The sequence below is a fragment of the Manis javanica genome, chromosome 10 (assembly GCF_040802235.1).
Source record: "Manis javanica isolate MJ-LG chromosome 10, MJ_LKY, whole genome shotgun sequence".
In the NCBI taxonomy this organism is placed as follows: domain Eukaryota; kingdom Metazoa; phylum Chordata; class Mammalia; order Pholidota; family Manidae; genus Manis; species Manis javanica.
The window spans coordinates 34,745,456-34,763,676 of record NC_133165.1 but is presented as its reverse complement, the minus strand read 5'-3'; the positions used below and the strand labels follow the sequence as shown (position 1 = coordinate 34,763,676).

At 51.5% G+C, this 18,221-nt stretch overlaps 1 protein-coding gene across 3 annotated transcripts; it reads right to left on the bottom strand.

Moving 5' to 3' along the window:
- Nucleotides 1–8,681: 8,681 nt before the first annotated feature.
- Nucleotides 8,682–17,797, bottom strand: SSC4D (scavenger receptor cysteine rich family member with 4 domains). Of its 3 annotated transcripts, none has more exons than XM_073215173.1 (10): nucleotides 17,516–17,797; nucleotides 16,017–16,052; nucleotides 15,468–15,773; nucleotides 14,643–14,720; nucleotides 13,594–13,908; nucleotides 12,410–12,517; nucleotides 11,802–11,876; nucleotides 11,376–11,687; nucleotides 10,346–10,423; nucleotides 8,682–9,697 (listed from the first exon to the last, which is right to left on the bottom strand). In XM_073215173.1, exons 1-10 carry the CDS (start codon nucleotides 17,679–17,681, stop codon nucleotides 9,381–9,383), a joined length of 1,791 nt encoding a protein of 596 aa, XP_073071274.1. In that variant the 5' UTR covers nucleotides 17,682–17,797; the 3' UTR covers nucleotides 8,682–9,380. The 3 variants fall into 3 exon arrangements, with proteins under 3 accessions (XP_073071274.1, XP_017509518.1, XP_073071275.1); XM_017654029.3 differs by having other exon boundaries at nucleotides 12,440–12,517; XM_073215174.1 differs by lacking the exon at nucleotides 12,410–12,517.
- Between the last annotated feature and the right edge of the window lie 424 nt (nucleotides 17,798–18,221).

The window sequence follows — 18,221 nt, the reverse complement described above, 5'->3', positions numbered from 1 at the left end:
ACAGCGACAAGGACCGAAGTAACCTGGAGGGAGCATCCAGGGTGTCCTTCAGGTCCAGCAAGAACCTGGAGCTAACAGATGTCTTCTGTTCCTGGGCACTCTTTGAGGATTGCTCCAAAAATCTGGCCCAACAGTTTGTGCTGAGGGTGGTGAGTCAGGAGAGGAGATAGTGATTCCTCCCTGGGTTGCACAGTTGATAAAGATACCACAAATTAAAGGCTCCTATGTATCTCCAAACCCCAGTGCTTATGCTGGATGTCGGGCCCTGCTGCAACAGGGAAGAAAGGACAGGTTTCATCGCTCTGTCCTAACCATCAAAGGGACCTGCCCCAGATGGTAGCCCTCCACAACAGGGCCAGAAGAGACCCTCCTGATCACCAAGGCCACCTGCAAACTGGCTTCATCCTGCCTCTCTGCCATTCATTTGCCCCTCATTTACTCAAATGTTGAGTGCCTACTAGGTACACAGAATCTGGTAGGTGAGACATGGGATAAAAGGGTGAGCCCAGTACCCTGGGAGAGGACATTGAGCCCATCACCCTGTCCCTACTTACCCAGGTTCATTGCCTTCAACCCCAGTTAAATGCTCCCTCTTCCAGAAGTACTGACTCCTTTTTCTCATCCACCTCTGAGCCCACAACACTTCTCCAAAGGCGCCCCCCACCACCATGCTGGGGTCTGATATAAGGGTCAGGATGTATATGCATTATATCCCATAGGCTGTCTCCTTTTGGGGGATAGAGTCCATATCCCATTCATCTTTTCATCCTACAGAGCCCAGCATGGCAGCAGGGGGTCAGGGTTCAACAGATACATATAGTTGTGTGTCTTTGAACCTCAATGCAGGTCAACAAATACATAATAGTCCCTGTCCTTAGAAGCTTCAGACTCTTCACTTGTAAAGTGGGGGTAATAATTTTCACTTCCCAATGTGGCCAGATGAATCAAATGAGATATTGCATGCAAAGTCGGTAGCCTGGCAAGCTAGAGGCTGTACAGCTCTGTGCAGCTGTGGGCTGTTGCTAATAATATAGCAATCTTGGGGTTGGAACTAGACTCAGAGAGGCAGGGAACAGGCACCCCTCTGCAGCTTCTCCTTTTGCCTGACGGTGGAGTGGCTCTCTGTGCCTGAAACAACGCAAAGGTGGGCAGCCAGACTGCAGTGAGAAAATAAGCCAGTGGGGACCGGGAGATCCAGGCTCCACGTTTGCCTCTAGCCCAGAGTGCATGACCTTGGGCAGGTCAGTCCCTTCTCTGAGCATCAGTTTCTTCACTTAGCAAACAGGAACAGTAATCTGTAGTTGGCTGGCAGCAGAGGGAAGAGGCTCTAGTGAAAGTCGGAATGCACAGGAACCCTCACATCAATGCCAAACTACTATGAATTGTGGGGTCACAGATCTGCACCAATCCCTCTGCTGACATCACCCCTTCCCTTCCTGTCCCTGGGAGAATGGGCATAATTTCTGGCCCAGAGTAGAGTTCAAATCCTTGTTGAATGAGTAAGTGAACAAATAAACGTGCCACTCTAAGGCTCTTGATGCACTAGGGCTCCCTTTGGACAGGTCAACAAGTCATCCTCTGCTCACCATCTCTACCACTTCTACCAGAGTCCAAAAGCCACACCATCTCTCCACTGCACTATTGCTGCAGCCTCCAAACTGGCTTCCCTGCTTGCATCTTGCTACCCTGCTATCTATCTCTTCTTCACAGGATACCCAAGTGATCTTATTATGTCCCTGCTCTGCTTAAAACCCTGTAGTTAGCTTCCTAATAACCTCAAGATAATCTGCATAATCTTTTATGAGGCTACAAGGCTCTAGTCTGATCTCAGCTCACCGCTTCCCTAGAACCTCTGTTCCAGCTAGTCATTCTCCTTTTCCTCCAATGCCAGCTTCCTTTCCTCTCAGTAAATTATTTTCTTCCAAAAGCCTTCCCTGGACCCTCCCCCCAGACTGTGGTAGAGCCCCTGCAACCCGCCCCTGATTAGCACTCTGTTCTTCCCCATTGCAACTTTCATCAGGCTTTCCGGTAATCACTGGTCCATCTCCCACCTAGGTTGGACCTAGAGATATGGACCTAGTTTGCCAGGTGATGGGCCTCTTCACCCCTGCCTGGCACAAGGAAGGGGCTCAGATACTTGAGTGCAGAGTGAGCTGGAAAGGAAGACAGACTGTAAGGAGTCATTCTTTGAGTGTAAAATAAGCTCAAATTACCCTAGACACATCAGGAGCAGAGGCAGGGCATGGGTGTGGGTATGTAGACAGGACCTTAACTATGAGTCTGAAAAGCAAACCAGTGAGATCCAGAGACCACCCTCACCGCCTTGCCTACACTTCAAAAGCCCTCAGAGCCAACGTCGGAAGCCACCCAGGCCACATCTTCTGAGTGACCCTGCACCCCCATGCCTTTGCTGGGTCCCTCTACGTAGCTGGTTTGTTAAACGCTCAGTCTAGTGCGCATGTCTGCGAGCGTCCGGCCCGCCCTTTTCTAATCCCAGTTATTTAGAAAACTGGCTTTACAGTTCTAACAGGTCTCTTGAGATCAATCTTCTCTGAAATCAAGAGTAAAGATCCCAGGCCGACCTGACGGGTGGTGGGAGCAGGGTGGGAACGTTCCGTTAAGCTGCGAATGGCCACACAGATAAGGTCGCCTCCACTCCAGGCCCTTGGAGCCTTCCTCGACCGTCCCCTCCTGCGTCCCACGAACCCGATGTAGGCTGCACCAGGGTTCCGAGCCCAAGGCCCCGCCAGCCCCAAATTCACCACTATCACCTGGGCCCAGGACACTCTCAAAAGCCGAAGAGCCTAGCTCGCTAAGAGGTGAATCGAGGGGAGGAGCTGATTCACAAGATGGCGTATCCTTTGCCTTTCATTCGGGCCCACCCACGGTCCGCAGCTTTGTGATTGGCTGTGTCGTTCCCAGGCTCTCCAATCAGGAGGCTATCTTTGGTGGGGCCGGGGCTTCGGTTCACACGCGGGCGAGCTCCTACTCGCTCTGGGCCTTCCGCTCGCCCCGCCCCGTCCCGCCTTGCGCCCCTGCGGTGACTCAGCAGGCAGGCGCGACCCGACTGGGCCGGAAAGGTCAAAGCACTCTACTACCTGCTCTGGGTCCACACTCCTGGGCTGTTGGGGCTGCGGGTAGGATTGTGGGCTGAGGTGGGAGTCTCGAGACCCGGACCCTGATCTTTCTGTGCGATCCAGACCCTTTCTTTTCTGTACAGGGGAGATAAGAATAAACATTCCCTGGGTGGTCAGGCGAAAAAAGTACTGGTTAGCGGGAAGGGTGCGGTTTTTTGGAGGGGCGAATACCACCTTATTTAGCCTTGTTTAGCCCTGTGATCCTGGCCAATCTCTTAACTCTCCTGTGTAAAATCAGAGGACGATTTTACCTTCACCTCAGGTTGAGGCAGTGTACACAAATGGAGAAGAGAAACAAAATGACTTTGTTTCGTAGGTGGCTGCAGGTTTCCAATGAGGAGAGCCGACTTTGATTAGCAAAACAAAAAGGTCAATTTTGGGAAGTTAATCCTGGAGACTAGGCAGTAGACCAGATGGCTAGACAGTTCTGCATGAGAAATAAGAACCTAATTGAAAAATGGGCAAAGTAATTGAATACACATTTTTCTGAAGATATACAAATAGCAAGAAGAAAAAAAATACTCCACATAATTAATCATGAGGAAAATGAAAACCGTAACCGGGAGATACCACCTCATATCCACTAGGATAGCTAGGGTTTTTTGTTTGTTTTTGTTTTAAAGAGGGAGGGAATAGCAAAAGTTAGCAAGGTGTGGAGGGTTGGAATTGTTGTGCATTGCAGGTGGGAATGTAAAATGGTGCAACCAATGTGGAAAACAGTTCGGCAGTTGCTCAAAAAAAAAAGAATTGTCCTATGACCCAGCACTTCCACGCCTAGGTGTAAAAACCCAAGAGAATTGGAAACAGGTTCTCAGACACTTGTACACAATTGTTCACAGCAGTATTACTCATCATAGCCAAAAGGTGGAGACAGCCTAAGAGTCCATCAACAGATGAATGGATAAACACAATTTAATCAATACAAAGGGATATTTTTTCACTATAAAAAGAAATGACTGGGGAGAATGGGAGGGTAGGGAGGGATAAGGGCGGGGAAGAAGAAAGGGGATATTATGATTAGCATGTATAATGGGGGTGGGGGAAAGGGGAGGGCTTTGCAACACAGAGAAGACAAGTAGTGATTCTACAACATCTTACTATGCTGATGGACAGTGACTGTAATGGGGTTTGTAGGGGGGACTTGGGGTAGGGGAGAGCCTAGTAAACATAAAAAAAAAAAAGAAATGAAGTACTGATACATCTTATAATGCAGTTGAAGCTTGAAAACATTATTCTAAGTGATAGAAACCATACACAAAAGGCTATATACTGCATGATTACATTCTGTGAAATGTCTAGAGTAAGCAAATCCGGAGACAAAATAGATTAGTGGTTGATGGTGCTGGGGGAGGGAAATGGGGAGTGACTGCTAATGGGTATAACTTTTTTGGGGGGAGAGTGGATATGATAAAATGTTCTGGAATTAGTGGTGATGGTTGCACAACCCTGTGTATATACTAAAAGTCACTGGACTGTACATTTTAAAAGGGTGAACTTTATGGTCTGTGAATTATATCTCAATGAAGGTGTTAGTTTAAAAAAAAAGCAAGGAGCAAAAAAAAGGGAGAGTCAGAGGGCTTACAAACAGGGAGAAGGAAGTTGGTGGTAGGGGAAAGGAAAAGTCCCAGCACTGCGGTAGGACATTAGGGCTAAAGTGGAGAAAATCAGTAAAAATTATCTGGGAATGTGTATGTGTGGTGGTGGAATGTAGAATATACAAGGGCTTTTTAAAATCTAATTTGTCATTGTCAGTATTCCTTGGGCCCTTGCTCCAAATCATCAGCCAAGTGTGCTACATGCACAGCCTGGATTGGTGGAACTTCAGGGAAAAGGGCTTCAGTGAACAGGAAAAAGGAGAATCACAGAGGAGGCAAAGCAGATGGGAAATCCAGAAATCTGCAAAAGTCAGGGGTGCTTAGCTGAATCTAAACTCCCAAGGAATTCCTGAGGTTTTTTGGTAGGGATGCTAGGTACCCTACCTAATAGGAGATACCCAGCTGGGTCCTTTAAATAAAATCTTCAGAAGCAAAGGGCACTCAGCCAGTCGAAAGAGGTGGGAGATAGTCAGGAGACTGACATCTGGGGGGCCTATATCACTCATTGTCCAGTGGATTTTCATTGCCCGTGGAATAAAACTCCTCCCTTTGGTGTAGAAAGCTCTGAGTGGCCTGGCCCTTCCCAACTTCTCTGACTTTCCCTTAGCACATTCCTCTTTGCTTTAATCCCAGTGCTCTTCTCTCTGGCCCTTCTGCAGGACAGGCTAAATCCCCACTGGTCGACTTGGAATGGTCTCACCCAAACCTTTTCATTGCCAAAAGGTTCAGAGACAGCTCCCTCTCACTATTCAGGCCCAGCTCAGAGGCCTTCCCTGACCACCCATCCCCTACCATGACACCCTGCTCTATGTTCTTTATAGCACTAATCACCAGTTAAAATTCTCTTGGCTATTGATTTATTCAGTGGCTTATGATTGGTCTCCTCTTCCTGAAGGTAATCTCTGTGCTATGCAAACAGGAACCTGGTTCAGGTCTCTTCTTGATCTGCAGCCCCAGAGACCAGGATGGTGCTTAGCTTAGCACACAGGTGCTCCAGAAATATTTGTTCATGTCCTCCATCCACTCATCAAATATGTGAGCACCTACTGTGTGAGGTCCTGGCCGCAAAGTTGGGTACAACAGACCCACACCCAGGCCTCAAAGGCCCCTGGGCTAGAGGAGGACACAGTCAAGTCAGCTGTCCATTGAGATACAGGGGTAAGTTCTTGTCACTGGGGAGGTATAGGGTGCAATGTGGGCTCCTAGTCCAGACTGGAAGAGGGTAGTATCAGTGAAGTCCTTCTGGAGAAAATGAAAGCTGAGACGAAAGGATAAATAAGAGTGGATGAAAGGGAAGGAGGGGAGAGGGTGACTCGTATTCCAGGCAGAGAACAGCATGTGCAGATGCCCGGTGGGAAGCAAGCCCAGAGACATTAGAGGAATTGAAAGTAGTTCAGCCTGGAGACATCCTGGCAGCAAGTGGCAAGAGACACTGCTGAAAACACAGGCAGAGCCAGGCTGTGCAGGACCTTGCACACTGAGCTAACATGTAGAGGAAGAGTACTGGGGAGCCGAGGAAGGGGTCTAAGCAGGGGAGAGGCACCATCGGATTTGTAAAGTTCACCATCATGTCAGACAGCTCCCTGTTCTTGTGGTATGGGGAAACTGACTGGAGACAGGGAGACACTGAAGAAACCATGGTAAGAAATGCGGGAATGAAGAGAGGTGGACAGATGCCAGCAAGGTTTGTGAGATACAATCAATAGGATTTAGTGATAGAATTTGTGGGGGATAACACCCAGGTGTCTAGCTTAAGCTAGTGATTGGTAGCTCTACTTAACAGGGAAACCCAGATGTACATGTAGGTTACAATGTTTTGAGTGAGACAGGCTGATTCAGGAGAGCCCAGGGCACTCAAGTCAGCATGGGATCATTCTGGGAGCTTCTCAAGGGCAAAAAGCCTCTGTTATGTATCTCTGTGCCCCCAATCCCAATAGGTCCTGGTCCACAGAACACCGAAGTGTGCACAGAACCACAGAAAACAATGAATGAAGCCAGGCTTGATAACAGGCAGAAAACAGGTTTCAGGTAAACTTGAAAGGACAGAGAAAAATTTAGGAGCCCGAGTGCCTGTCAGGATGGGCAAGGTTAGGCTGCTCTGATTAACAACACTGATCACAGTAGTGTTTTTCAACGACAAAGATTTACTTCTCACTCACCCTCTATGTTTATCTTGAGTTCAGTGGAGGCTTGTCCCTCACTCAGGGACACAGGTTGATGGAGCCTCCATCACCTGGAAGGTCACTGGCCACCTTGAAGGAAGGGAACTTGGTAAATTGCACTCAGGCCCTTGAAAGCTTCTGCATGGGGGGATACTTCCTCTCCCATTTCATTGGCCAAAGCACTTCATAGGGCCTTGTCTCACTGCCAGAGGACAGGGAAGGGCAAAGCCACCAAGTACAGGAAGGGGAGAACTGGACATGTTGGACACCAGTGCTAATGGGCCATCAGGGATCTTAGGTCCTAGTCCTGGGTCCACTGTGCAAACCTGGATGAGTCATTTCCCCTCGCTGAGCCTCACTTTGCCTTGTCTGTAAAAAGGGACAATAGTACTTCATCAAAGGACTGCAATGATTGTTAACTGACAGTGTTGATTAAGCACTTTGTTTAGTAGGCAAGGATGGTCCAGGAGCGGGAAGCTGTGATTCTTCTTGGGACAATGGAGAGGCACACTCAGATATGGTGTGACCGGAGTGGCTGTGTCCGTGGCAAGCACTGAGATCTGGGGGCTGCAGGGTGGCTGGAGCACTCCTGCCCCTCTGCCTGACTCCCTCAATCCTTAAGCACTTTCATTCCTTTCACTCCTCCAGTCCTCCTCCCTCCAATGGTACAGTGGCTCTCAGAGGGCTCCCTGACAAATAGAGATAAAGCCATTACTGCCAAGAGCTGATGGAATTTGGAGCTTAAGTATCTGCTTCCCTCCTCGGCTGGGAGCCAGGACCCAGGTTTTGGAGCCTGTGGGAGGGAGAATAATGCCCCTGCAAAGATGTCCATGTCCTAATCCCCAGGGCTGGTGAATGTGTTACCTTACCTGGCTGAAGGAATTTTGCGGATGGGATTAAGTTAAGGACCTTGAGATGGGGAGATTCTCCTGGATTTATCCAGGTAGGTCCCATATAATCACAAGGGGCCTTAAAGGATGGAAGAAGGAGGCAGAAGATTCAGAAAAGATGTGATCATGGAAGCAGTGGTCAGAGTGATGCAAGTGCTGGCTGGAAGATCATAAGCAGACATGGAATGCAGCAGGCTCTAAATGACACTGGAAGAGGTAAGGAAAAGGACTCTCCCCAAGATCCTCCAGAAAGAACACCACCTGGCCAACACCCTGAACTTAACCCAGGGAGACCCATTTCAGACTAATGACCTCAAGACCTGTAGGATAATAATGTGTGTTGTTTTAAGCCACTAAGTTTGTGGTAATTTGGTACAGCATCTATGGGAGACTAACATGGAGCTTGTAGACTGGACCTGGAGGGCATTGGCTTTACCTGGACCGTTGCTCCAGGCAAGTCACCCCACTGGAGCTGAGAGAGGCTCTGGCAGGATCCCCTACTTCTCTCTAATCCTTAAACTCCAGGTGAGGGGCCCCAAGAACAGCACCTAGGGAAGCCCCAATGCTGTTATGCTCTCGCTCATCTCCCTTTCTGCCTCTTGATTTTTTTCTAATGACTACCAGCTTGCTATGTAACCTTGAGCAGACCCCTTCCTTTTGCAGGACCTATATTTCTCCATATGCAAAAAAGAAGTGGGGATGGGCTAAGGGATCCTTTAGGGACCTTCCTGACACTGTGAGTCAGCATTTCCAGGATGTGATGGGCCTGCTGAGAGTCCTCTGATTATGCTCTTGAACCGTCCTCCATCCCCAGGCTAGCTTCCTCCAGAGTCCCAACCAGTCTTTCCTGATGCCACAAACAACACACCCATGCACAAATACTGACCTCAGTTAAAAGACAGGGAGGGAAATGCTTTATTGACTTGGCACCTATGAACAGGTGGCTATAGGCCCCCTGGGTTCTTTGCTATTGCAAAGTGGAGGCTCTGTGGTGGGGCAGCACAAATCAGAGATGCTGGTCCCAGCTGCAAGGAGGGGCCACTGTCCCTGCTTTGGCCCCTCCAGTCCCCCTGTCCAACCAAGCACCATCTGAGTCTGGGCCCTCATAGAGAAGGCCAGGGCAATGACCCAGGTTCTTCTGCAGGTCCAGGCAGTCTAAGGTAAGAGCTGTAGGCCTTTTCTGCTTTCCCTCTTCTTGGGGATCCCAAGATGGGTAGGGGAAGGGAGATACCTTATTTACAGAGAGCTCCTGAACCTCCTGGACAAGGGTCCAGGAAGGCAGGTAACAGTGGCCCCTGCCAAAGAGAAGAGTTAGGAGTCACTCTTCCCCTCCCCGTTTTCTATTGTGGTTGAGCAGAAGGGGAGCTGTCATTGAATTGGGTCCACAATAGTTGATGCCAGGTGAAGTCACACAATCAGTTGATGGGGTAAAGCCAGACAGACCCCCCCCATACAGGACCACACTGTCTGAGCAGGTTCTCTCCCAGGCAAGAGGGTAGGGGAGAGTGAACTGTGGTTGTCAGAGGAGGGCTTCCTGGAGAAAGGGGGAAGGCCACAGTATATTCCCAGAAGAGATGGTGTGCAAAGCAGGCTGGGTCATGATGGCCGGCACAGGACACTGGCATCCTCACTGTGGTCACAGTTGTGGGCATCCCAGCGGATATGAGAACAGAGCAGAAGGGCACTCTCATCCCCATGGCACTTGACATTGTCCAGGAGGATAGGGCCTTGACCTGGGCCAAAGTGGGCTTCACCAGGGGCTGCCAGGGCCTGGCCACAGCCCAGCTGGCGGCACAGGACAGTGGCTGCCCGAAGATCCCAAGCATCATCGCACACAGTGCCCCACCGCTGTCCTAGGAAGAGCTCTACTCGCCCCTCGCATCTGTGGGCTCCACTGGCCAGACGTAGGTGCCCTGTTAGGGAACAAGGCCCAAGGCTAGAAGGAACTGGCCCATGCCAGGCCACTCCCAAGCAAGGCTAGGGACTGAGTAGACAGAGGCGGCAAAGAGCAGTGCCTAAGAGCCACTGCCCTGGGAGCCTCTGGAAGAGGGCAGACAAATGAGATTAAAATAGGATGGGCAACAGTCCAGACTCACTCTCCAGACTGGGAGAATGTGCAAAACCCTTTGCAGGGTGCTATGTGCAGACATGTGATTCATGTCTGCTCTCTCCTTGGTCCTCTGTTCATAACCCCAGAACCACAGCCCCAGTGCTACTGGAGACTATGACTGTGTCCTCTGAAGGCCGTGGTCTCCCCTCGCCCCTGCACTTCCCGGACTAAAGAGTGAATACTTGCATTTCTCTCCTCAGGACAGGGGCCCCATCCCCTCACTTTGATCCCATCTCTAGAACTCTCTACACTGCTGTAGTTTAAAACCCATATCCCTCTTTCTGAACACCATACCCCTATTAATGGACCTGAGACTAGCACAAAAGGACAAAGGTTCCAGGGCCTGGTAAAAATCTGCTGAGTTATGTAACCCCAGGATGTGACCTCCCCCAATTCTGGCCCTTCCTCTCCTGGTAACTCTACCTCCCTTTTGGGAGCTGTGGGCACCTACCATCCCTGGGCCGAGGAGTCGGGACCTGTGTGGTCTCAGAACCGTCCTGCTGGACTTGCAGTCCTAGCTCCTCTGGGCCTGGTTCAGGAGTACAAATTTAAAGAGGTGCTATCGCATTGGGGAACATGTTTCTTGAGGCCAGGTCACTTCCTACACCCCACCCCCTCACTCCGCAGGGAAGCCTTATCGAGGGACGCCTTATCGAGGGACAGAAAAAACTTCACAGGACACTTAGGGTGAACTGTTTCTGGCCACTTATATCAGAAATGGAGACAGTATTTCTTTCACTCCAGGACCCAGAACAGAAGCCTCTGTAGTCTAGCCCTTTGTGGCCAAGGCTACTAGGCCCGAGGCGCTAAACAGGGGTGAAAAATATTCCCACACCAATCGATGAACAGAAGCATTTGTTTCAGATTCTGCAAATACCTCTTTCCATTGATTCCTCCAAATCAGACGCTTACTCCCCAAAAGTGATCAACTTTGCTTACTGGAACTTTCAGAGTCCTTGACTCAGCGGAGAAGAGAAAGCGCCCTGCCCCACCCTTTACACAGACTTCCAGACCAACCCGAGGTTCGGCTTCCCACCTGGCCCCGCCCTCACTGCCGCAGCTATTCCCCAGGCCCCGCCCCACTTTCTCATTGCAGAGGGCGCTCCCTTTCCTGCCCCGCCCATGCCGCGCAGCCGCAGAGCACATCATTGGCAGGGCTCCGTCTCTCTCTGCGGAGTGCGAGTCCTCTTCCGGCCTGTTCACAAGGCAGCGCGGCAAAGGCCTCACGCGCGGCTCCGCCCATATCTCAACAGGCACCGCCCCGCGTGTACCGCAAGGCGTGTACGCGCGGCTCCGCCCATTTGGCAGCGGCCAAGGCCCGCGCCGCAGTGCGTGGGTACGTTCGCCCCGCTCGTTTCTCAGATGGTACCTTGCCCCGCCCGAGCCGCAGTATGCTCCTGAACGCAGCACTGCTAATTCCGCCGACCGTACGCCGCTCCACCCGCGCAGCAATGAGCTGTGCGGTCGTGGAGCTACCTCACCTAAGCAGAGCGCGCCCGCATCCTCGTGGTGGCCGCAGTTGTGCTGGCCCCAGCCCAGGTGGAAGCAGTCGCTCAGGCGGGCTTCTGTGCCGGCGCAGCCCACGTTGTCCAGAAGCACCGGGCCGCGGCCGTAGCCGAAGTGGCCGAGGCCCGTGGCGCCCAGTGCAGGCCCGCAGCCTGCCTCGCGGCAGGCCACGCGCGCATCCGCGAAGTCCCAGTCATCGTCGCACACGGTGCCCCAGCTCCCGGCGTACATCACCTCCACGCGGCCTCGGCACCGGCCCGGGCCGCCCACTAGCCGCAGCCGACCACCTGAGGGCGCACAGGCCCGCGTCCAGAGAGGCTAGACTGGGGCCGCGGGCTCCCAAGTAGAGCCCCGACCCAACTCTCTCCAGCCTCCCCACGGAACCCTGCTCTGTCACTTACTTTTCTTCCCTGAGGCCCAGGCAGCTGTGGTGAACAGTGCTGTCTCCTTGGAAGGCAGGGCACCAACTCCCGTAGCTGCAGAGACAGGGCATTTAGAGCATTTGAAGGAGAGTGGTAGGTCTTCTGGCCAGCAGGGCACAGGGACGCCTACTGAGATCTGCCAACTGTGTCACACCTGCATCCCACACTCGGCCTCAGTCTCGTACCACCATGTTGAGTGGCGTGGGGTCCTCAGAAACGTTTATTGGAATGAACTGAATCCTATATCCAGGCATTATTCTAATTTCAATTCCAAAGATTGTTCCAGCCCCAAATCCAAATGTACTTCTATTCTTCATTCAACCTTTATCTCAACCCCCACACAAGGTCTATCAATTTCCAACCTCAGCACCAACCCAAATTTTACTGAAGAGCTTTGAAGAAATCTATTTCCTCCCACCCTGCTGAACTTTTCAAAGCTCTGGATTTCATCCTTCCTCCATCTGCTCATCTGTTCTCTCACCCACCTCTACCATCTGGCCAAAAGCCCTGGCCTGCCAGTCAGGGCCCCCTTCCTATGGATCCAGAACAGCCTTCCTAATTCCGAGCCATATCAACTTTGCCCCTACCATTCCTGCCTGGAGAGCTGGGCTCCTTACTCTCTGGCTCTGTGTGCCAGGCCGAGTCCTCTCTTGTGGCCAAGGGTGGCAGTGCTGCCTGAGTTGGGGTACCCAGGACTAGAGCAGGAGAGAAGGGATCAGGATCAGAGGCCAAAGTTCTGGTTCCTGGTCAGCCTTGGGCTGTCAGGGTAGGATGGGATGGTCTACCTGGAGAAGACAACAGATTTTACTTCCAGAGCTGAGAGCTTAGCTCCAGCTGGGGTCCAGGAGGTCTGTCTGTCCAACTTTGATGGTGTAATTTGCCTGTATTCACAGGTGTACACTTCGCAGTTTATAAAGGGCTTTTACAAACAGGCTTTAATTTCTCCCCAGTGTATATTCAAGTTGGGGAGATAGAGAAGGCATTTCCTACCCGAGAGGGACTTGCATAGTCTTGAGGGACTTGTAGAACAAGACTCATTATCCTCATCTTACAGATAAAATAATATTAGAAAGGACAAGGGACATGCCCTAGATGATGCATTAGTTAGTTGTGGCTTTGCCATGGCTCAGTGTGTGACCACGGTTAAGTCTCTGCCTCACTGGGCCTCATCTTTCCCATCTCTGAGTTGGGAATGATGGCTCCTAGTTTGCCGTGAGGCATGGACAAGCACTTTGTATCTTTAGAGTGGAGTCCATCTGTGAAGTGACATTACTGACCCTATTACTCCTAATCTGCCCAGAAAACCTCTCCAAATGGGAGCAGGGCCACGTGGGGGAAAATGCTATTATAAGAACATCACAATTACACAGGACTGTGCTAGATAATTTGGAGACATACCTGAGCTACTGTGCAAGAATTCTGGAGTATCTCTGGGGCAATTCTAGAGCACTGTTACTTTAAAGGATTCCACAAAGAGTACTTAGAAATTGCTAGAAAATTCCGGAGGTGGTATTGGGGTACTGCTAGATATTTCTGGAATACTGGCGGAGCAATACTGAAATATTATACAGCAGTGGAGCCTATCCCAAAGTGTACTGGGATTTTCTGAGGCACCTCCAGAGCAGTACTGAGATATTAGAAGCAACTAATGGCCATCCTGGAGAGCTCTGGGGACACCACGACAGCTACCAACCCAGCATGTTCCCAGCGGCCACACCGTCCCCTCTTGCGTCCGTCAGGACGCGGCCCCGCCCCGCCCCGGAGCCCGCACCTGCGCAGAGTGCTCCGGCGTCCTCGTGGTGGCCGCAGTTGTGCACGCCCCAGCCCAGGCTCAGGCAGGCAGCCAGGCGGGATTCGCCACCTTCGCAGTGCACGTTGTCCAGCAGGATGTGCCCCGTGCCATAGCCGAAGAAGGCGTTGGTGGTCGCGGCCAGGGCTGCTCCACAGCCCAGCTGGTGGCAAACGACGGCGGCGTCCGGCAGCCCCCAGTCATCGTCGCACACGGTGCCCCACAGGCCGCCATGCAGGATTTCCACCCTGCCTTGGCAAGGGCCCATACCCCCGACCAGGCGCACACTGCCCTCACCTGGTGACGGGGGCACAGAGCATCTGCCAAGGGCTCTGCCTCCCAACCCCTCTGAAAGTTCAAAGCCCCAGGCCCTCCACAGGCCCACAGTGCAAGATGCCCTAGGACGTCATACCCAGGAGGACTGCTCACCCACTTACCCCCGGGGCACTGCCTCCTGACAGCCCCAGACTGAGGGTGGTGTTGGGATCAGAGGTCAAATCAGCTTAGACGTTGCCTAAAAGCAGCGCTCCTGGGGCCTGTCCTCGCTGTCCTAGCCTATTAAATGCTGCTCGCGCATTTAATACTGCAGTGAAGAAAGCCTCCTCACTCTCCAGGTGCATTGACAACTTCTCCTCCAGGAAGCCCTCCTTGATCTCTGATGGATGGACCCCTCTTCCTCCTCTGGACTTCCATGCCTTTTTAATCTGTCCCTCTTTTAGGACATTTTATTTTCTTCTACACCATTATCAGCATTTCTGTGCATAGTCTGACTCTCCCATTAGATCCATCTCCTGCCCTCATGCCTCTCACTTCCTCCAACTTTGTGCTATTTTTAATCTTCCCATAGGAATGACTCCTCTGTCCAGACTGTGAGCAGTCTGAGGGGCTGCAGGGGGCAGGGTAGGGAGGGGGAATGACCAAACTCTACCGTCAGTAATCCCTCCCTTCCCACAATTTAGGGTAGGTATGGGAGACTCCTCTCTGGATCCCTTTCCTAAAACCCAGGTGGTTCTCCGCATTGCCATACTTACCTTTCCCATTCTTGGGAGTTGTAAGGGGCACCTTACTCGTTAACACTTTCCTTGTTGGGGGCTGCATGGGCAAGAATTCTGGGAAGGAAGCAGGGTAGAAGGGAGGAGAGTGCTTGAATCTTTCTGTTCTCCATCCTCATACCCCAGGTATGAGCAGCAGGGATCGGACCTGCCATAGGGCCTGCAGCCACACAAAGGTTCAAAGCCTAGGAATCCTAGGGTGTGAGGAGAGAAAGGCTACATGAGTCCTGAAAGCAGTAGTTTTAGGGAGTTCTCTTTAGAGGAGTTCTGTTCTTAGAGCAGCACCACATTACTTGAGAACTGATTAGAAATGCAGTTCTCAGGCCCCACCCTATGCCTGCAGAATCAGAAACTCTGGGATGGAGCCACCATCTGTGTTTTAATGAGCCCTCCAGGCAATTTTCTTGAAAACTAGAATCAGTGCTTTCAAGGTCAAAGCCTCTCAGAGATTTCTGCAGCAGCTCTTCAAGTGGACCTCATGGCCAGTGTTTAACCCAATTGTCTGATTTTAAAAATGGGGAGAAGGCTCTGCCAGGACAATCCAGGCTCTACAGGCAAGGAAGGAGTGATGCTGGTTGTCTTTCAGCCAAGGTCACACAATAAACCAGAGGCACCAGTGGGACCCACAATCCTGGCTCCTCACAGCCAGGCTGGGGCTCTGTCCAGCACCAATGCCATGTACCCTCTAGCTTGGTCTTCTGCATGGAACAGCCTTACTGCTAGAAAGGCCCTTCACTTATCTAGCCTACCGCCTGTTGTCTGCTGCAGTCAGTCTGCCCACCCAGGTTGCAGACCTCTGCTCACCATCACACAGGACAGCGACGTCCTCATAATGAAAACAGTTGTGAACACCCCAGCCTCGGCTGCCACACTCGCTCAATGCAGCTTCCTGCCCCTGGCACTCCACGTTGTCCAGCAGGATGGGGCCTTGACCCTGGCCAAAGGTAAGGGGCCGAGGCACGGGCAGTGCCAGGCCACAGCCCAGCTGACGACACACCACGTTGGCATCCACCACGTCCCAATCATCATCGCAGACACTGCCCCAAGAGCCACTATGCAGGACCTCCAGGCGCCCCCGGCAGCGGCTTGGGCCCCCCACCAGCCTCACCTCTGTGGAGAAAGGTGAGCTGGCACCAGGAGGATGCCTATGCCCAACCTACAGGATGCCCACCTTACCATAAAGCCATGGGAGCATTGGGATCAGTCCTTTCTGGGCCTTATTTGCCCATTTCTGTAAAATGGGGAGACTGAAATCTCTTGGGGGTCATCCAGTGTAATGGAGGGCTGGTTCATCATTACACCCTGAGGTCTTCTGCATGAACATCTGAGTACCTGGGGGGGCAGGACACCTACCTGGAAAGCGCAGTGGGATGGGCTGCAGAGCACTGGCTGAAACAGAGTAAGAAAGAGAGTCGGCTGCTCCCTTGGCTTCCTCTCCCCATGAGGTCCTCACAATCACCCCCTCCTCTGCACTATGCCTGCTTTCCCACAGCCTGCCCTACTCTTTCCCTGACTGTCCCAGTTGGCTTCCTTGCTACAGCCATTGATCCACAGGCCACTCCAGGATATGCCTGAAACAAAGATCTGCTCATTTCACTCCTCTGCCTAATCCCTCAAAGACCCCGTTTCCTGCAGGAGCCTCAGACCCTGAGCTTTCTCTACAAAGCCTTCAGTATCTTCTGACCAGCCTAGTCTTACTTCTCAATCTCCCATCAGTCTTGTCTCCGGGCCTTTAACCCTGCAGCCTTCCCTGCTTGAAGAGTTCTGGCTAACCCTGCTCCTTATAACCCCACAGATCCTTCAAGACCCAGCTCAGTGCCCCCTCCCCTGTGAAGCCTTCCTGGATTCCTCAGCTAGAAGAGCTGTCTATTTCCTCGGACTCGCTGGGTACTATCTACATGTCCCTTTGCAGGCCTTCTGCCTGGTGATATGGCCATACCTGTCTCATCTCAGTGTCTCCCCAAGGTCCCCTGCCCAATTCCTGTTACTTAGCAGATGCTTGGTACTCTGCCTTAAGTGTGTAAATTGACTTTGGGATTCATTGATTTTCCCCTAAAGATTTACCTGTGCAAGTCCTTCTGCTTCATCTCTCGTGTATGTATATGCCAAGCACTATGCTCATTGCTCTATGTGGCCTGGCTCACTTCATCATTAGGACAATTTAGGAGGTAAGTAGGATTTTGCAGCTAGGGAAACTTCAGGTTTGCTGAGGTTAGGCAACTTGCTCAAAGCCACACAGCAACAAAGGGTAGAGCTTGGATTCCAACCCAGATAGCCCACCCTACTGCACCATGCAATTCTGAGCACATGGCCTGAGGGGTGGGGAGGAAACAGGGAAGCTGGCCTAGCATGGGAAATTGAAAACCCTATCATAGCCCTCACTTATATGCAGGGTGTTACAGCTCTCAGACACTTTCACAAACATTACCTCATAGAATCCTTACAAGGCTCTGAGGCATGTACCAGTCTATCCATTTTACAGACAAAGAAACTGAGATCCAGTTTCTTCTTTCTTAAGTTAGGATAGCTCCTGGATCATTTGATTCTGTCTATTCTACCAGCTGCCTTTCCAACAGCCATTGGTGAGCTCACCTCCTTTCCCTTCTTCCCTGTTTCTAGTGTCCCCTAACGGCCCATGCTCTGGGTGCATTGGACCCTCACCTCCAGCCCTGAGCCCTCACTCCCCCAGTTCAAACCCTTAGCTTTCATCAACGCTGGGCATATGTCAGAGCCAGAAAGAACTTCAGAAACCACCTCATTTACAAACCACCTCCCCCTATAATTTTACAGCTGGGAAAACTGGGACAAGAAGGGGGAAGAGTCAGGGATCAGCAGGGAGGGAGAGCACTCACCCAGTGGTAAGAGGAGGAGGAAGGACAGGGCTGGGGGAAAGAGGAAAGGGGCAGTGCTCCTGTCTTCCAGCCTCCACCCCCTGCTCTTCCAATCCAGCGTGGAACCAATTTGCATCTCTGCTTCCTCTTGCCTCCAGCCAGTGGATGGCTTTTCAGATGGTCCCATTCAAAGGGCCGTGGAGAACTCACAGCTGGGACATCTGGAATTAAATATCCCAAGTCACATCTTCCCGTTGGAAGGGCCTAATGAGAGCTTCAGGGGGAAGGGACATTCCCACTTGGGTTTGGCCTTCTGAGTCACAGCAGCAGCTGGGAGAAGGTTAAGGCTGGACACAGAAGAGGAGTTAGGTCTGGCTGCAGAAGAGATGGTGTGAAAGCATGTGGTAAGGGAGGAGGTGGGAGGGTTGCCTGGGCTGAACCCAAGCCAGGCTTTGAGACTCTGCCAAGGGCCCAAGGTTTCTCCTCCAGGGCAACAGGTCCTGAAGCATGGCGTTGGTACTGCTAATGGCGGCCCATATAATTTTAGAGGGAGATAGGTGGACATTTACTCTTTTCTTTTTTTTTTTCCCCAGAACTTTCTATTTATGACAGAGGATTCTGATTTCCCATTTGTTTAGAGCAATATAAAGTTTCCCTTTAACGTTAATTTAAATCAGAAGAAATAAGTCAACTGAAAAAAAAATCAAGGAATGAGAGGTCCCATAAC